General features: G+C 38.8%; 1 protein-coding gene across 2 annotated transcripts in view; it reads left to right on the top strand.

Annotated features, from left to right (window-relative positions):
- The window catches only part of BMPER (BMP binding endothelial regulator), a 250,362-nt gene that overhangs the window by 145,096 nt on the left and 91,701 nt on the right, over nt 1–13,565 (top strand). For both annotated transcript variants that reach the window (XM_077775354.1, XM_077775353.1), the window contains exons 10-11: nt 912–1,016; nt 4,326–4,371. In XM_077775354.1, coding sequence (XP_077631480.1) covers nt 912–1,016; nt 4,326–4,371 — 151 coding nt within the window. The remainder of the gene's footprint in view (nt 1–911; nt 1,017–4,325; nt 4,372–13,565) is intronic.

Genomic DNA, 13,565 nt, shown 5'->3' with positions numbered 1-13,565 from the left:
AAAGTGAGAAGGAAAAGGAAGAAGAGGAGGAGTCATCAAAATCTGAGCTAGTTCCTCTGTTTTTAACAAAATTTTCTGCTTCTATCTACAAACCCAGGAAGGAATCTTTGTTTTGTTTTCAAACCCAACCCTCGAACATGCAATCTACTCTTCCATAAACTAGGATGCACATCCCTGTGTGTTCTCCAGAGGTACAGGGCCTCTTGTGGCTGGCTATTGGCAACTGTGTATTATAGATTCCGTGAGCCAAAAAATACTCCTCAAACAGAACTTTTTGGGTTAGAAAATGTGTCCCAAGGGGCTACCTAGCTTTTGAGGAGGAAAGTATCAGACAGTCAGGGACACGGTATCTTGGAATAGTCTGTCTGAGCTCCACATATTTGGATGACTTGCTGACCAAGTGTCTGCCTGGGCGATGAGAGTCCTTTGAATTAGCCTCTGTTTTTTGAATGTTCGTATCCTGTGTGGTCCAGAACCATGTCACATGTGGGACTAAATCCACCACCTTCCTACATCTCAACTGCTTCTCCCTGAAATAGCTTAAACATTTCAGTTCTATCAAACAGGAACATTAGAGCTTTGCTAGTACTGCATCACATTCAACTCATGCTTGTCTTCCAGGGTGAAGCTAAGTAAACAATGCAGGAGGAGCAAGATGCAAATATGATTTGGTTAGACACACAAAAATTCTGTTTATATCCTAGAGAGGAGAGCACACGCGTGCACGTGCGCGCACACACACACACCCTCAAATTGGGTAGATGTAGATAGACACCTCAGAGTAATTTAGTTTGATGATGGATCCCTCACTCAGAGTAAGAAATGCTCTCCTTGGCAGAGAAATTCCAGCCTCTTGGATTAGCTCCCACCAGCGTCCAGCTGATAGCAGAATCGTGTGCTCTCTCCCATAGGATGGAGAGATGTGGTCCTCTGTTAATTGCACCATCTGTGCTTGTGTGAAGGGCAAGACAGAGTGTCAAAAGAAGCAGTGTGTTCCCATCAGCAGCTGCCCGCAGGTATGTCTGGAATGCAGGTTGACTTTTTTTTTTTACCTTCAGGTCTTGGGAAACATCCTACCTGCTGCATGGCCACATGCCGTCTTCTGAGCACAGAATCCAGATTCCCTGATACTTCTAGGTTCCCCAAGAGCCACAACCCCCCTTTGCAAATTTTGCTCCTTTTTTGCACTTCCCACCCAAATTCTAGCCTTGTGGGAAAATAGCTCCTACCTTGCACTTGACCCAAGTCTCCTGTTTCTCAATGGCCTCTCCCACTTCTCTGTTTTAATGTCTCCAAATCCTGTTAGATCTGCTCTCTTGTTCCTTTTGCTGGTTTTCTGTTGAACAAGGTATTTTTCTCTTCTCTTTCTCTCTTCTCAAATCAGAGGTTTCTTCCCTTAGCCATTCAAAGGGTATGTAGCTGTTTATTAATAAACTCTCCAAGGGGTTTCTCTGGCCTAGCAGCACCCCCGACCCCTTTCCTGACGTTTTCCCTCTCTAACCTTGGCCTCCATTATAGCCCCAAAAGGAAACAGTGCCTCTATGGAAATATCTCTTTTCAGAAACCCACAGTTCCAGCACGCTGAATAAAGCAACCATTATCTTCTACAGCCTGAGCTTCATTGAATTCACCTCGGCAACTTGAAACCTTTCAAGGTTTTATGCATTTTGGGAAAATGTCAAACCTATTCAATACCTTCCAGTGAATGAAAAAAAAATATCCATATATTCAGGACATGCCCTCCCTCTCTGTTATAGACAGCTTTTAATTTTATTCACATCTGTTATTATTATAAACAAAAAGTTGCTGTTTTTACTTGAGTGCCAAATGAGGCACAAAAAAACAACAGCTGTTGCGATTGCACAACTGAATGAAGAGGGGAAAGAAAAAGGAAAAAAAATCCTAATTAGTCTTGCTTTAAAAAGCCTCAGACATAAAACTGAAAACCTCCCATAAAAGAAAAAAAAGAGGGAGATACAATAAGTAGACTTGAACATGGTCTGCTTATAAATATTCATCGGGAAAAATGGGATCACATCATTTACGCCAGTCCTTGGGGAACCCTCACTGCTAATGAACTGCTGCAGCACATGTTGGTAATAATGGGCTTCCTTATTCTACAAGACAAAAACAGGACGCTGTGCCAACCTGGTGGCTCAAGTAACTAGCCTCAACAGGCCGTGGTGGAGTTTTCAGCTTTACTTGAGCCCCGTCACTTGTGGCAGGGTTGATGGGTTTCATTGTCCTCTTGCTGTGGGGAGGTCAATGTTCTTTATGTCAGTGGCATCTCGTTAGCATCTCCTCTGTGAGGACCTCATTGGAGCCAGGAGCATCCATCTCTCCAAGGGCAGACCTTTCCTCCCCCTCCTGCTCTTGTCAAAGCTTGTCTGGGCCCCGCTCCTGCCCCAGGGGCCACCTTTCTGCTTCCAGGCAGCTTTCCAGCCTTTCCTCTGGTTCACACTTTCCCTCCTCAGGGGCCAGTGCAAAGACTTTGGAAGATAACTTAGTTCTACCATGGAAACCCTGTTAAATGCATATTTCCCCTCCCTTGCATTGCCTGGAGGAATTAAAAAATTTTTTTTTTTTAAAGAAGCAGACTATATTCCCTGCTCTGTTCTTCCTGGCTACTGCTCCTCTCTTTTTCCAGAAGTATGAGTTGAAGGGCTTAATGGTTGGATTTCCTGTCCATCCTCCCCTTAAGTCCTCCACAGAGTCAGGGAGGTTGTGAGAAGGCTTGTGGGGGGTTCCAGTGAGGACAGGTTATTATAACATTGCCATCTCATCATCATTGATACGTACTGAGACTTGCTGTACAGTCACAGGACTTCCTCTGTTTAATGTTGAGACCACCCCTCTGAGTTGGGCACTATTACTAGACCCTTCTTACCAGTGAGGTCACGTGTCCACAGAGTTCTACAGCTAGTTACATGTAACTTGGGAGCCTGGATTTCAGAGCTTGCGCTTGATTTATTCCTTATATGATTCAGTGAGATTATCAGCTGCACTCAGTTCCAGGAGAAAGGAGATGGAGGTTTCTGCCAAGGTACAGATGTGGGGGTTCATATAGTCACCCTCTGTTAGGGTCTTGGTTCAAATAGTTCTGCGCTCCCCTGGGGCCACTACTCCAGGGGGAGCCAACCTCATTGATTTTGGCTAGAGCAGACTTCATTTGATTTTGTCTTCGGCTTCTTTCAGTCACAAGAAAACTAAAGGGGGCCTCTGTGTCAAATAGAAATGAATAGAGCTCTAGGCAATGAAAATATGTCATAATGCCCCAAACCAGGGGAGGGTAGAGTGGAACTGAGTTTTAAGTCTCAACGTCGTCACAGCCTTTAATGTACCATTTTAGGCCTGGCTGCTGCAAAAATGAATCAGATGATGTTCTAGTTCTTCAATTATCAACCAGCATTTTTTAAGTCAGTATGATTTTTTTTTTTGCGTACCTAATTCTATTCTATTCTATTCTATTCTATTCTATTCTATTCTATTCTATTCTATTCTATTCTATTCTATTCTATTCTATTCTATTCTACATGCAATTGATCAGTAGTGGCAATTGACCATACTTCTTTTTCTCTCTGAGCTTCACTGAGTCAGAGATAAGACAATGCCATTCTCTGATATTGACCCTGAGAATATGTTTTCTTGTTTTAATGTCATGCACTTAAAAAATTAGAAGAAACAGATAAAAGATTACACTGTATTTCCAGAAAGGTAATGGAAAATTACTCAGCATTTCAAAACCCTTGGCTTCATTGGCTTTGACTGCATAACAGTGACTTAACATGGATAGCATACCACTTTCTGAAAGTAAAATCTGACTGAATCTGATCTGTAGCACAGATATTGTCCATATCCATAGGCCTGCATGTGGGTTATGACTTACTGTTTAGGCATCTCTAACAAGCAAAGATAGATCAAAGGTATTACATGGATTGAGAGACTGACAGAAAATTCTCATTTTTATGTGTGTACACTAGGTACTCTGGAGGGCTAGTCTGGATATCAGTGAAAAGGTTGAATCCAGACTATCTCCATCTTCCTTCCATGTGAGAAAAATCACACCAGTGAGTCCTTTGGATATTATATTTCTCAGAGGATCAGAACAGGAAAGCTTTCTGAATGACTTTGCCTGGCATTAGAACCTGATACTTCGAAGTTCATTTTCACTATCATCATCACCATCTGGGCATTGAGTTCAAATATAGCTTGGACCGATTTCATTGGTTTGACCGGTATTAGATTCAACAAAGAGTTTTATCCTCAGTGTTCCCTGTTTCTTAACATTAAGCTCTTGTGTTTTTGTTTTTTTTCCTCTTGATCAGGGTAAAATTCTCAACAGAAAAGGATGCTGTCCTATTTGCACTGAAAGTAAGTTAATTCCTTTGGAAATTACTATTAATATTTGTTTCACCTTTTATAATTCAACAGGAAAAATGGTGGTATTTGTTTTTGCACCTTTTGTGACTCTAGGATGGGATGGGGCCATCCCACTTTTCTACAGATACTCGAAATCAGGCGTGACCCTCTCTCAGAAGCACCACTGAGATGTTTCCATTAGAATTTGTTGCTAAGAGAAATTTAGCAGTTAAATGGTCTGATGAGGTTTTAACAAGGACCAGGTAACTTAATATGCATTTTAAGTAATAGCATCTGCAGTCATAGCAGTTAGGATGATATTCAGCAAAACAAACAATATACATAATCTAGGAGGGATTTTCCTTCTGTCATTATAAAGCCGAACAGCCACACTTATTTTCTCTGTTCCAACCCCACCCTCTTTACACTTCACCTTGGCACATTTGGTGTTGCTGTTGGCAGAGCTAAACAAGAAGTCTTTAGAATGGCAATGGTTTGGCCATCCTGTTATTTTTTTTAATGTTTATGGATTTATTTTGAGAGAGAGACAGACAGAGCGCATGCTTGTGTAAGCAGGGGAGGGGCAGAGACGGAGGGAGAAAACAGACTAATGGTTCTCTCCTCTGCCAGCACGGAGCCCAACATGGGGCTTGATCGCATAAACCATGAGATCATGACCTGGGCCAAAATTAAGAGTCAGCCGCTTAGCTGACTGAGCCAGCCAGGCACCCCATTTCTGTTCTTTTTAACTGAGTTCTTGATGGTTCTCTCTAACATGGCTTATTCTGAAAGCTGGCTGAGACCTCACTGCTAATCACTCAGAGCAGAGCAGGTTCCATGTTATGCCCACATGTAGACATAATGACTAGCAAATTGCCATTTTAGCCCCCTTCAATTCATATGGTTTTGAGACAACTTGTACTTTACTTATTTAATTTATTTAGTTTCATGTGTGCAGCTTTATAATTCAACATCTGAATACACTACAAAGTAATTACCACAAGTCTAGTTACTATCCATTACCATAGAATTGACCTTCTTCATCCATTTCGTACACATACCTTCCCCCCATCAATTTCCCCTCTGGTAACCACTAGTCTATTCTCTGTATCTCTGAGGTTCTTTTAAATTTTATTCTGTTTGTTTGTTTGCTTTAAATTATACGTATGAGTGAAATCACGTGGTATTTATCTTTCTTCATGTGACTTACTTCACTTAGTATAATACTCCCAAGGTCCATCTATGTTGTCACAAATGCAAGATTTCATTTTTTTGGATGGCTAGTGATATTCCATTATAGAAATATACCACAGCTTCTTTATCCATTCATGTATTAGACGACACTTAGATTGTTTCCATATCTTGGCTGTTGTAAATAATGTTGCAGTGAACATAGAAGTGCAGGGATCTTTTCAAATTAGCGTTCCTGTCTTCTTCAGAAAAATGCCCAGATGTGGAATAGCTGGGTCATATGGCAGAATTTTTTGAAGAAGCTCTATCCTGTTTTCCATACTGGTTGCACCACTAGACACTTCCACAAACAGTGTAGGAGGGTTTCCTTTTCTCCACATCCTAACACGTGTTATTTCCTGTCTTTTTGATAATAGCCACTCTAGCAACTGTTAGGTGATATCTCATTGTGGCTTTTTTGACTTTCATGCCCATAATAATTAGTGATGTTAAGCATCTTTTCAAGTGTCTGTTGGCCTTCTGGATGTCTTCTTTCAGAGCCTTTGCCATTTTTTAAATTGGGTTGTCTTTTCATTGTTGCATTGTATGAGTTTCTTACATATTTTGAATATCAATCCTTTATCAGATATAAGGTATGCAAATATCTTCTCTCATTCAGCAGGTTGTCTTTTCTTTTTGAAGATGGTTTTCTTTGTTGTTCAGAAGCTTTTTAGTTTGATGTAGTCCCACTTGTTTACTTTTGCTTCTGTTTTCCTTGCTTTTGGAGGCACTTCACAAAGACGTCACTAAGACATGTCAAGGAGTTTACTGCCTGTGCTCTCGTCGAAGAATTTTGCAGTTTCAGGTTTTACATTCAAGTCTTTAAATCCAGTTGAGTTAATTTTTGTTTATGGTGAAAGATAGTTTCATTCTTTTGCATGTGGCTGTTCAGTTTTCTTACAATCATTTATTGATGAGAGTGTCCTTTCTCCATCTTATGTCCTTGGCTCCTCTGTCATAGGTTAATTGTCCTTATATGGGTGAGTTTATTTCTGGGCCCTTAGTCCTGTTCCATTGATCTGCATGTCTGTTTTTGTACTCCAGAAAAATATGATTACTGTAGTAGTATAGTTTGAAAGCAGGGAATGTGATACCTGCAGTTTTGTTTTTCTTTCTCAAGACTCATTTGGCTATTTGGGGTCTCTTGTGGTTCCATACAAATTTGTATTATTAGTTCTAGATCTGTAAGAAATACTATTGGTATTTTGATAGGGATTGTATTGAATCTGTAGATTGCCTTGGGTAGTATGGGTATTTTAACAATATTAATTCTTCTAATCCATGAACATGAAATATCTTTCCATTTATTTGTGTCTTCTTCAATTTCTTTCATCAGTTGTCCTATAGTTTTCAGTGTACAGGTCTTTCATTTCCTTTGTTAAGTTTATTTCTGGATATGTTATTCTTTTTGCTGCAATTGTGAGTGAAAAATTTTAAAAATTTCTCTTTGTGATGTTTTGTTATTAGTGTACAGAAATGCCTAGATTTCTGAATATTGATTTTGTACCCTGAAACTTTGCTACATTCACTTTTAGTTCTAATTATTTTGGTGGATTCTTTAGGGCTTTCTCTACATAGTATCATGTCATCTGCAAATAATGATAGTCTTTCTCTTTCCTTTCAGATTTGGAGGAGTTTTATTTCTTTTTCTGACCTAATTGCTTTGGGTAGTACTTCCAGTACTGTGTGGTAAGGGGGGCATTCTTATCTGGTCCCAGATCTTAGAGGAAAAGCTTTTAGTTTTTCATGATTGAGTATGATGTTAGCTGTAGGATTGTCATATATGACCTAATGCTGAGGTATATTCACTCTATATACACTTTGCTGAAAGTTTTCATCATAAATGGATATTGAATTTTGTCTATTTTCTTCATCTATTGAGATTATATCATTTTTATCCTTCATTTTGTTAATGTGATGTATCACATTGAATGATTTGTGGTTGTTGAATACATGTTTGCATCCCTGGAATAAATCCTACTTGATTGTGGTGTATGATCTATTTAATGTATTGTTGAATTTGATTTGCTGATGTTTTGTTCAGAATTTTTGCAGGTATGTTTATCAAGGATATTGGCCTGTAGTTTCCTTTTTGGTGGTATCTTTACGTAGTTTTGGTATCAGGGTAATGTTAGCTTTAAAAATGTGTTTGGAAACTTTTCCTACCCTTTAATTTTTTGGAAAACTTTGAGAAGAATAGGTATTAAATCTTTGAATGTTGGGTAGAAAACACCAGTGAAGCTGTCTGGTCCTGAATTTTGTTTTGGGGGAGGTTTTTGATTATTCTTTCAATTTCCTTACTAATAATCCATCTATTCAGAATTTGTATTTCTTCATGATTCAGTCTTAGAGGATTGTATGTTTCTAGGAATTTATCCATTTCTTCTAGGATATTCAGCTTGTTGTCTTATAATTGTTGAGAGTAGTTTCTTATCATCATTTGTATTTCTCCGAGATCAATTTTAACTTTGCCACTTTCATTTATGATTTTATTTCTTTGAGTCTCCTTTATTTCTTGGCTAGTTTAGCTAAGGGTTGTCAATTTTATTTCATTTTCAAAAAACCAGCTCCTAGTTTCATTTATCTTTTAAATTGTCTTTTTAGTCTTGATTTCATCTATTTCCACTGTGATCTTTATTATTTCCTTCCTTCTACTAGTTTAGGGCTTTGTCCTTTTTAAAAAATTTCCTTTAGGTATAAAAGTTACATTGTGTATTTGAGATTTTTTTATTTCTTGAGGTAGGTCTGTACTGCTGTGAACTTCCCTCTTAGAACCATTTTTGCTGCATTGCATGGGTTTTGTATGCTGCATATCTGTTTTCATTTGTCTCTAGTTGTTGTTTTTTTTTTTCCTTTGATTTCTTTGATGACTTATTGGTTGCTAAGTAGAATGTTGTTTAATCTTCATGTTTTGTATTTCCCATTTTTTTCCTTGTAATTAATTTCTAGTTCCATACCATTGTGGTTGGAAAAGATAAGTGATATGATTTCAATTTCCTTGAATTTATTGAGACTTTTATGGCCCAACATGTGATCTATCCTGGAAAGTGTTCCATGTGCACTTGAGAAGAATGTGTATTCTGCTGGTTTTGGAAGGACTGTTCTGTATAATATCTATTAAGTCCATCTGGTCTAATGTGTTGTTTAAGGCTGATGTTTCCTTATGGATTTTTTGTCAGAATGTTCTATCCATTGATGAAAATGGGATATTAAAGTTTTCCACTATTATTTTATTGCTTTCAATTTCTCCCTTTAGTTCTGTTAATATTTGCCTTACATATTTTGGAACTCCTATGTTGGGTACATATATATTCCTAAGTGTTACATGTTATGATGTAACGTTTAGTATACACTTAATTAATCATTTAATATAAATAAATATGACATTAACATAAAAATGTTATATCTTCTCTGTGCATTTACACTTTTATTGTTATGTAATACCCTTTGCCTTTTATTATGGTCTTTGTTTTAAAGCATATTTTGTCTGATATGGATATAACTACTCCAGCTTTCTTTTCATTTCCATTTGCTTGGGATATGCATGGGATATCTGATATGATAGATATTGGTCGATGTGTGCCTTAATTCTAAAGTGAGTTTCTTATACTCTCTTGTAGACAGATAGTTTTCTAAGTATTAGTAATGTCACTGTCAAATTGTTTTAATGTATAAGCAAAGTTAACAAAGCCATGAAATCTATTAGAAAGTATTTTATGAACTAGTTAGCCTTAGAGAAGTGGGCTTAGATGATGGTTGAAAGCAGCTTTCAGGTGGGAACACGTTTGTTTTATTCCACATGTTTAAAATCAGTTTATATAGCTAAAAGGTATCCTGGCTTTGTGGGGTTTTTTGGACAATAGATACATATGTGATATATTATAAATTATACAATCAGAAATTAAACAATTATACATTATATACTGGATAAAAATGTTGCTTGAGGGGCGCCTGGGTGGCTCAGTCAGTTAAGTGTCCAACTTCGTCTCAGGTCATGATCTCATGGTTCATGGGTTCAAGCCCCGTGTTGGGCTCTGTGCTGACAGCTAGCTCAGAGCCTGGAGCCTGCTTTGGATTCTGTGTCTTCCTCTCTCTCTGACCCTCCCCAGCTCATGCTGTCTCTCTCTCTCTCAGAAATAAATAAAAAACATTAAAAAAATTAAAATGTTGATTGAATTAATGAAAATTAAATTGTCGATTTGGTAAAATAATTTTTATTTTAAGAGAATGCCATACATAACACAACTCAAAGGGAGCCAACCGAGTATGACTTAGTAGAGTCCAACAGTTAGTGAAGGAAGAAGAATTACTATGACTAACACACCAGTTGATCCAAAATGTATATAAATTATTACATTTAATCATCCTCCCAGAGACTCTCTGTGGAAACTGTGTTTATGGATGGTTTAGAGGCTACCTCAAGCTTCATTCCTTTCTGGATGAGCAGAGTAGAATTTAAACTGATGAAGATTTCCTCTACAGCCATGTCAGTGAAGATCTTTGCATATTTCCTTATTGAAGCAGACACAAAGTTCAAAGGAACTCCTAAGATTTTCTAGCTCACCTGTCCCATTTGCGTTAGCACAGATAAGTTACATCTGCGAATCACAGCACTGCCAGGCAGGATCATGGCTTATCAGTTTAATAAATACATAGGATTAGTCTTGCGCAGAAACAGCCCAAATCTTGAATTATCTGACTTAATGTCACAAGAATGAAAGTGATGATTATTGAGATAGTTGAGAGAAAAGTTACATTTCATTACTAGTTTATCCACTGAGCTAGCCTTTCCAAATCTATAATAATGGTGTCTTATCAGAAGAAGAAGAAGAACAACAACAACAACAAAAGAAAGAACATAGAAGGATGGACATGACAAAATCATACCAAGTCTTTAACAGGTCATATTAACTATTGTATTTGTAAAACTTCTGTCACTATGAGAGGCAGTTGGCAAGGGAGAAAACCACCCAGCTGTTGGGGCATCAGGGAGACCATTGACCCTGTGCACCTGCATCCAGCAGGTCAGTGCGGGAAGAGCCCAGGCATGTGCTTCTTGGTCCAAATCTACATGATATCATCAGATGGCTATTTCTCAATTTCCTTTGGTGTTCTTTCCATCTGTTTACTCTCTCTTGCTCTCCAGCAGTTCTTCCACCAATGCTGTAAAACACATTCTATTGGCAAGGGTTATTTATGCAGACTGAGTTAAGAGATGGGATGACTTCCAATTTTTTAAAAGAGTACCCAGATTTTCCTAACACATTCAGGTAGACATATTCTGATGTCCTTTAGCTATGGCCTAAAGATATCCTATTTTGAAATTCCCTTGGCATTATATCCAGGATCTAGAACAAACTTTGGGCTCATTTTTTCCTACTCTGTCATTTACAAAAGCTCTTCTTACATATGGGTTTCCAGAGACCAATGAAGGCTGAAGTACAAACTAAGGCTAGTGTTTTCTAAAACCAGAAAAGTGACTGATTTCTATCTTATTCAAACAAAATCACACACACCCATACACACCCTATTAGTTGCTGCAATTTTTTTAATATTTATTTATTATGGAGAGATAAAGCATGAGCATGGGAGGGGCAGAGAGATGGGGAGACATGGAATCCGAAGCAGGTTTCAGGCTTTGAGCTGTCACCACAGAGCCTGATGCAGAGCTCAAACTCACAAACCGCAAGATCATGACCTGAGCCGAAGTCAATGCTTAACTGACTGAGCCACCCAGGCACCCCAGTTGCTACAATTTTCAACCTCAGTACTATATAGTTTGACTAGGTAATTCTTTGTTGTGGGCTATGTCCTGCACACTGTATGCTGTTTGGTAGTATCTGATCTCTACCAACTGGAGGCCAGTAGCACTTCTCTCCTGGAGAATGTGACAATCAACAATGTCTCCAGACATTGCCAAACTTCCTCTGGGGGTCATGTGCAACCCCCTTCCCAGGGCAAGTGCTTGAGAATGATCGGTGCCACTAACAAGGGTGACAGCAGGGGTGAATGCAGAAATGAACAACTGTGGTACCAGTAACAGTAACTTACTCCCGACATCCAGTGAGTAGATGAAGTAGGAGACCAAAGCTGGTATAAAAAAGGCAGACCAGAAGCCTCTGGATTTAATTGAGTGTGTTTATATTTTCATTGTTTAGCCCTCCAAAAAATTATAAAAGCATAATTAATCTTGACTGATTAAAGTCACTGTCTTTGCTTTAGTTGCTAGGAAGCTAGAAATAAAATTGTAGGGAACTTGACGGAGGAACAAGGGGGAGAAGAAGGGCAGAAATGGTGGGGGAAAGGGAGAGAAGCAAACCATGAGAGACTCTTGAATGCTGACAAAAACTGAGGACTGATGGATGTGGGGGGAGGGGGGGATGGGCATGGAGGAGGACACTTGTGGGGATGAGCACTGAGTGTTATGTGGAAACTAATTTGACAATAAACTATTAAAAAAAAAAATTGTAGCCCACCTCTAATGGCATGCAGCCTTTGAGTAATAAGCTTATTCCTTACTTCATCTTACATGTCTACCCTTATGTGATTTGAATCATTTAGTATGTATGCCTGTAAGCTACTCACAATCCTTTGGAAAGAGGCAAGAGTAAATACTTAGATTCAAATATAGTTTCATACATAAATGAAAAGGGGTGAATATATAGCTTCAAATACTCTAAAACTTATTTTGTTTATCTGTTGTTGTTAAGTGAGTGTCACATTATTTCCAGCAGAGGTGATACTGGATTGTCTGTTTCTAAAATCCCACACAATTACTGCCTTGTTGACTGGGTTAGTCTGTCTTGGTAGTGTCTGGGGGTTCTTGCAGACCCCTGAAAAGAATAGCAAAGAGTAAACTTGAGGTAAATGTGCAGAACATTTTCACAGGCTCCTCTGCAAAAGTAGTAATTTACAATTCAGTAGGTAAAAAGCAGCAATTAGGCTAAACCTTGGTGTACTCCCTCATTGTAGGGCCATCTCTGTGGGGTTCATCTGAAAGGGCAATGATGATTCAATCAACATCAAAAAATAAAAAAAGAGAGACATCTCAAATCAGACCTGAAGAAAGAATGAAAAGCATTGTTGTCTTTTAATAACATGGGCGTTCTCTCTCCTTGTCCAAATGAAAAGAATTAAATTTGGTTTGGGTGATTTATTTAAAATAAAATATTTGAAGTAAGCTAAATAAACTTTATAAAGCTTTCATGCAAATGCTGTATCTTGCCAAAGTCAGAGCTATAGCCTCAAGCGGCTCCCACTCTGCTTGGGCTGCGCGTCACAGGACCGGGAGCTGGGTGCCAAGAAGGCCACTCATTGTCTGTTGTGCATGTAGCACTTGGTTTAAGTAAAATGTTATCTTACTGTGAGTTGGCAAAGTAGTGGGTGAAAGATTAACCTAACCACCCAATGGAGAGATCTGAATCAGATAAGTTCTTTGCTGGCAGAATGTCTGTTTTCAGACATGGAAATAGTACATAGTGGCAAAGTTTTCACCGATAAGAGGTGTGTATGTGTGTGTGTGTGTGTGGAGAGAGAGAGAGAGGGAGAGACGGAGACAGAGACAGAGGTGGCAAATAAAATCCAACTGTGTCACACGTAGTGGCTAGGAAATCCCATACCAGCACAGGAGCAGCATTGGAAGGGATGTGAGGAGAGAGACATTGACTGTGAGAGAGAATTAAATCTCTCAACCATCTACAAGACCAGAGGCACTGAAAGGCAGCCCAAATGTGGATGCCCAAACCCAGAGCCCATAGATTCAATTAGCTGTGCCTATAGCTACGTTAGCCCTAACCATCAGAATCCCAACTCAAAAGGAAAGTTCAAGATTACATAACACAGAGGCGGGTACGATGTACTGAGCACAGATGTGCATTTAATTGACATAACCTCAACTACACATCCCACAAGTAACAGGAAATATCAGATTTCTGCAACTCAGGGTGCAAGGAGGTTCACAGTTGCCAGGTGACTTT

This window comes from Crocuta crocuta, unplaced genomic scaffold, assembly GCF_008692635.1.
Source record: "Crocuta crocuta isolate KB4526 unplaced genomic scaffold, BGI_CrCroc_1.0 scaffold197, whole genome shotgun sequence".
Classification (NCBI taxonomy): domain Eukaryota; kingdom Metazoa; phylum Chordata; class Mammalia; order Carnivora; family Hyaenidae; genus Crocuta; species Crocuta crocuta.
The sequence above is the reverse complement of the archived record's forward strand: the minus strand, read 5'-3'. Positions and strand labels throughout refer to the sequence as shown.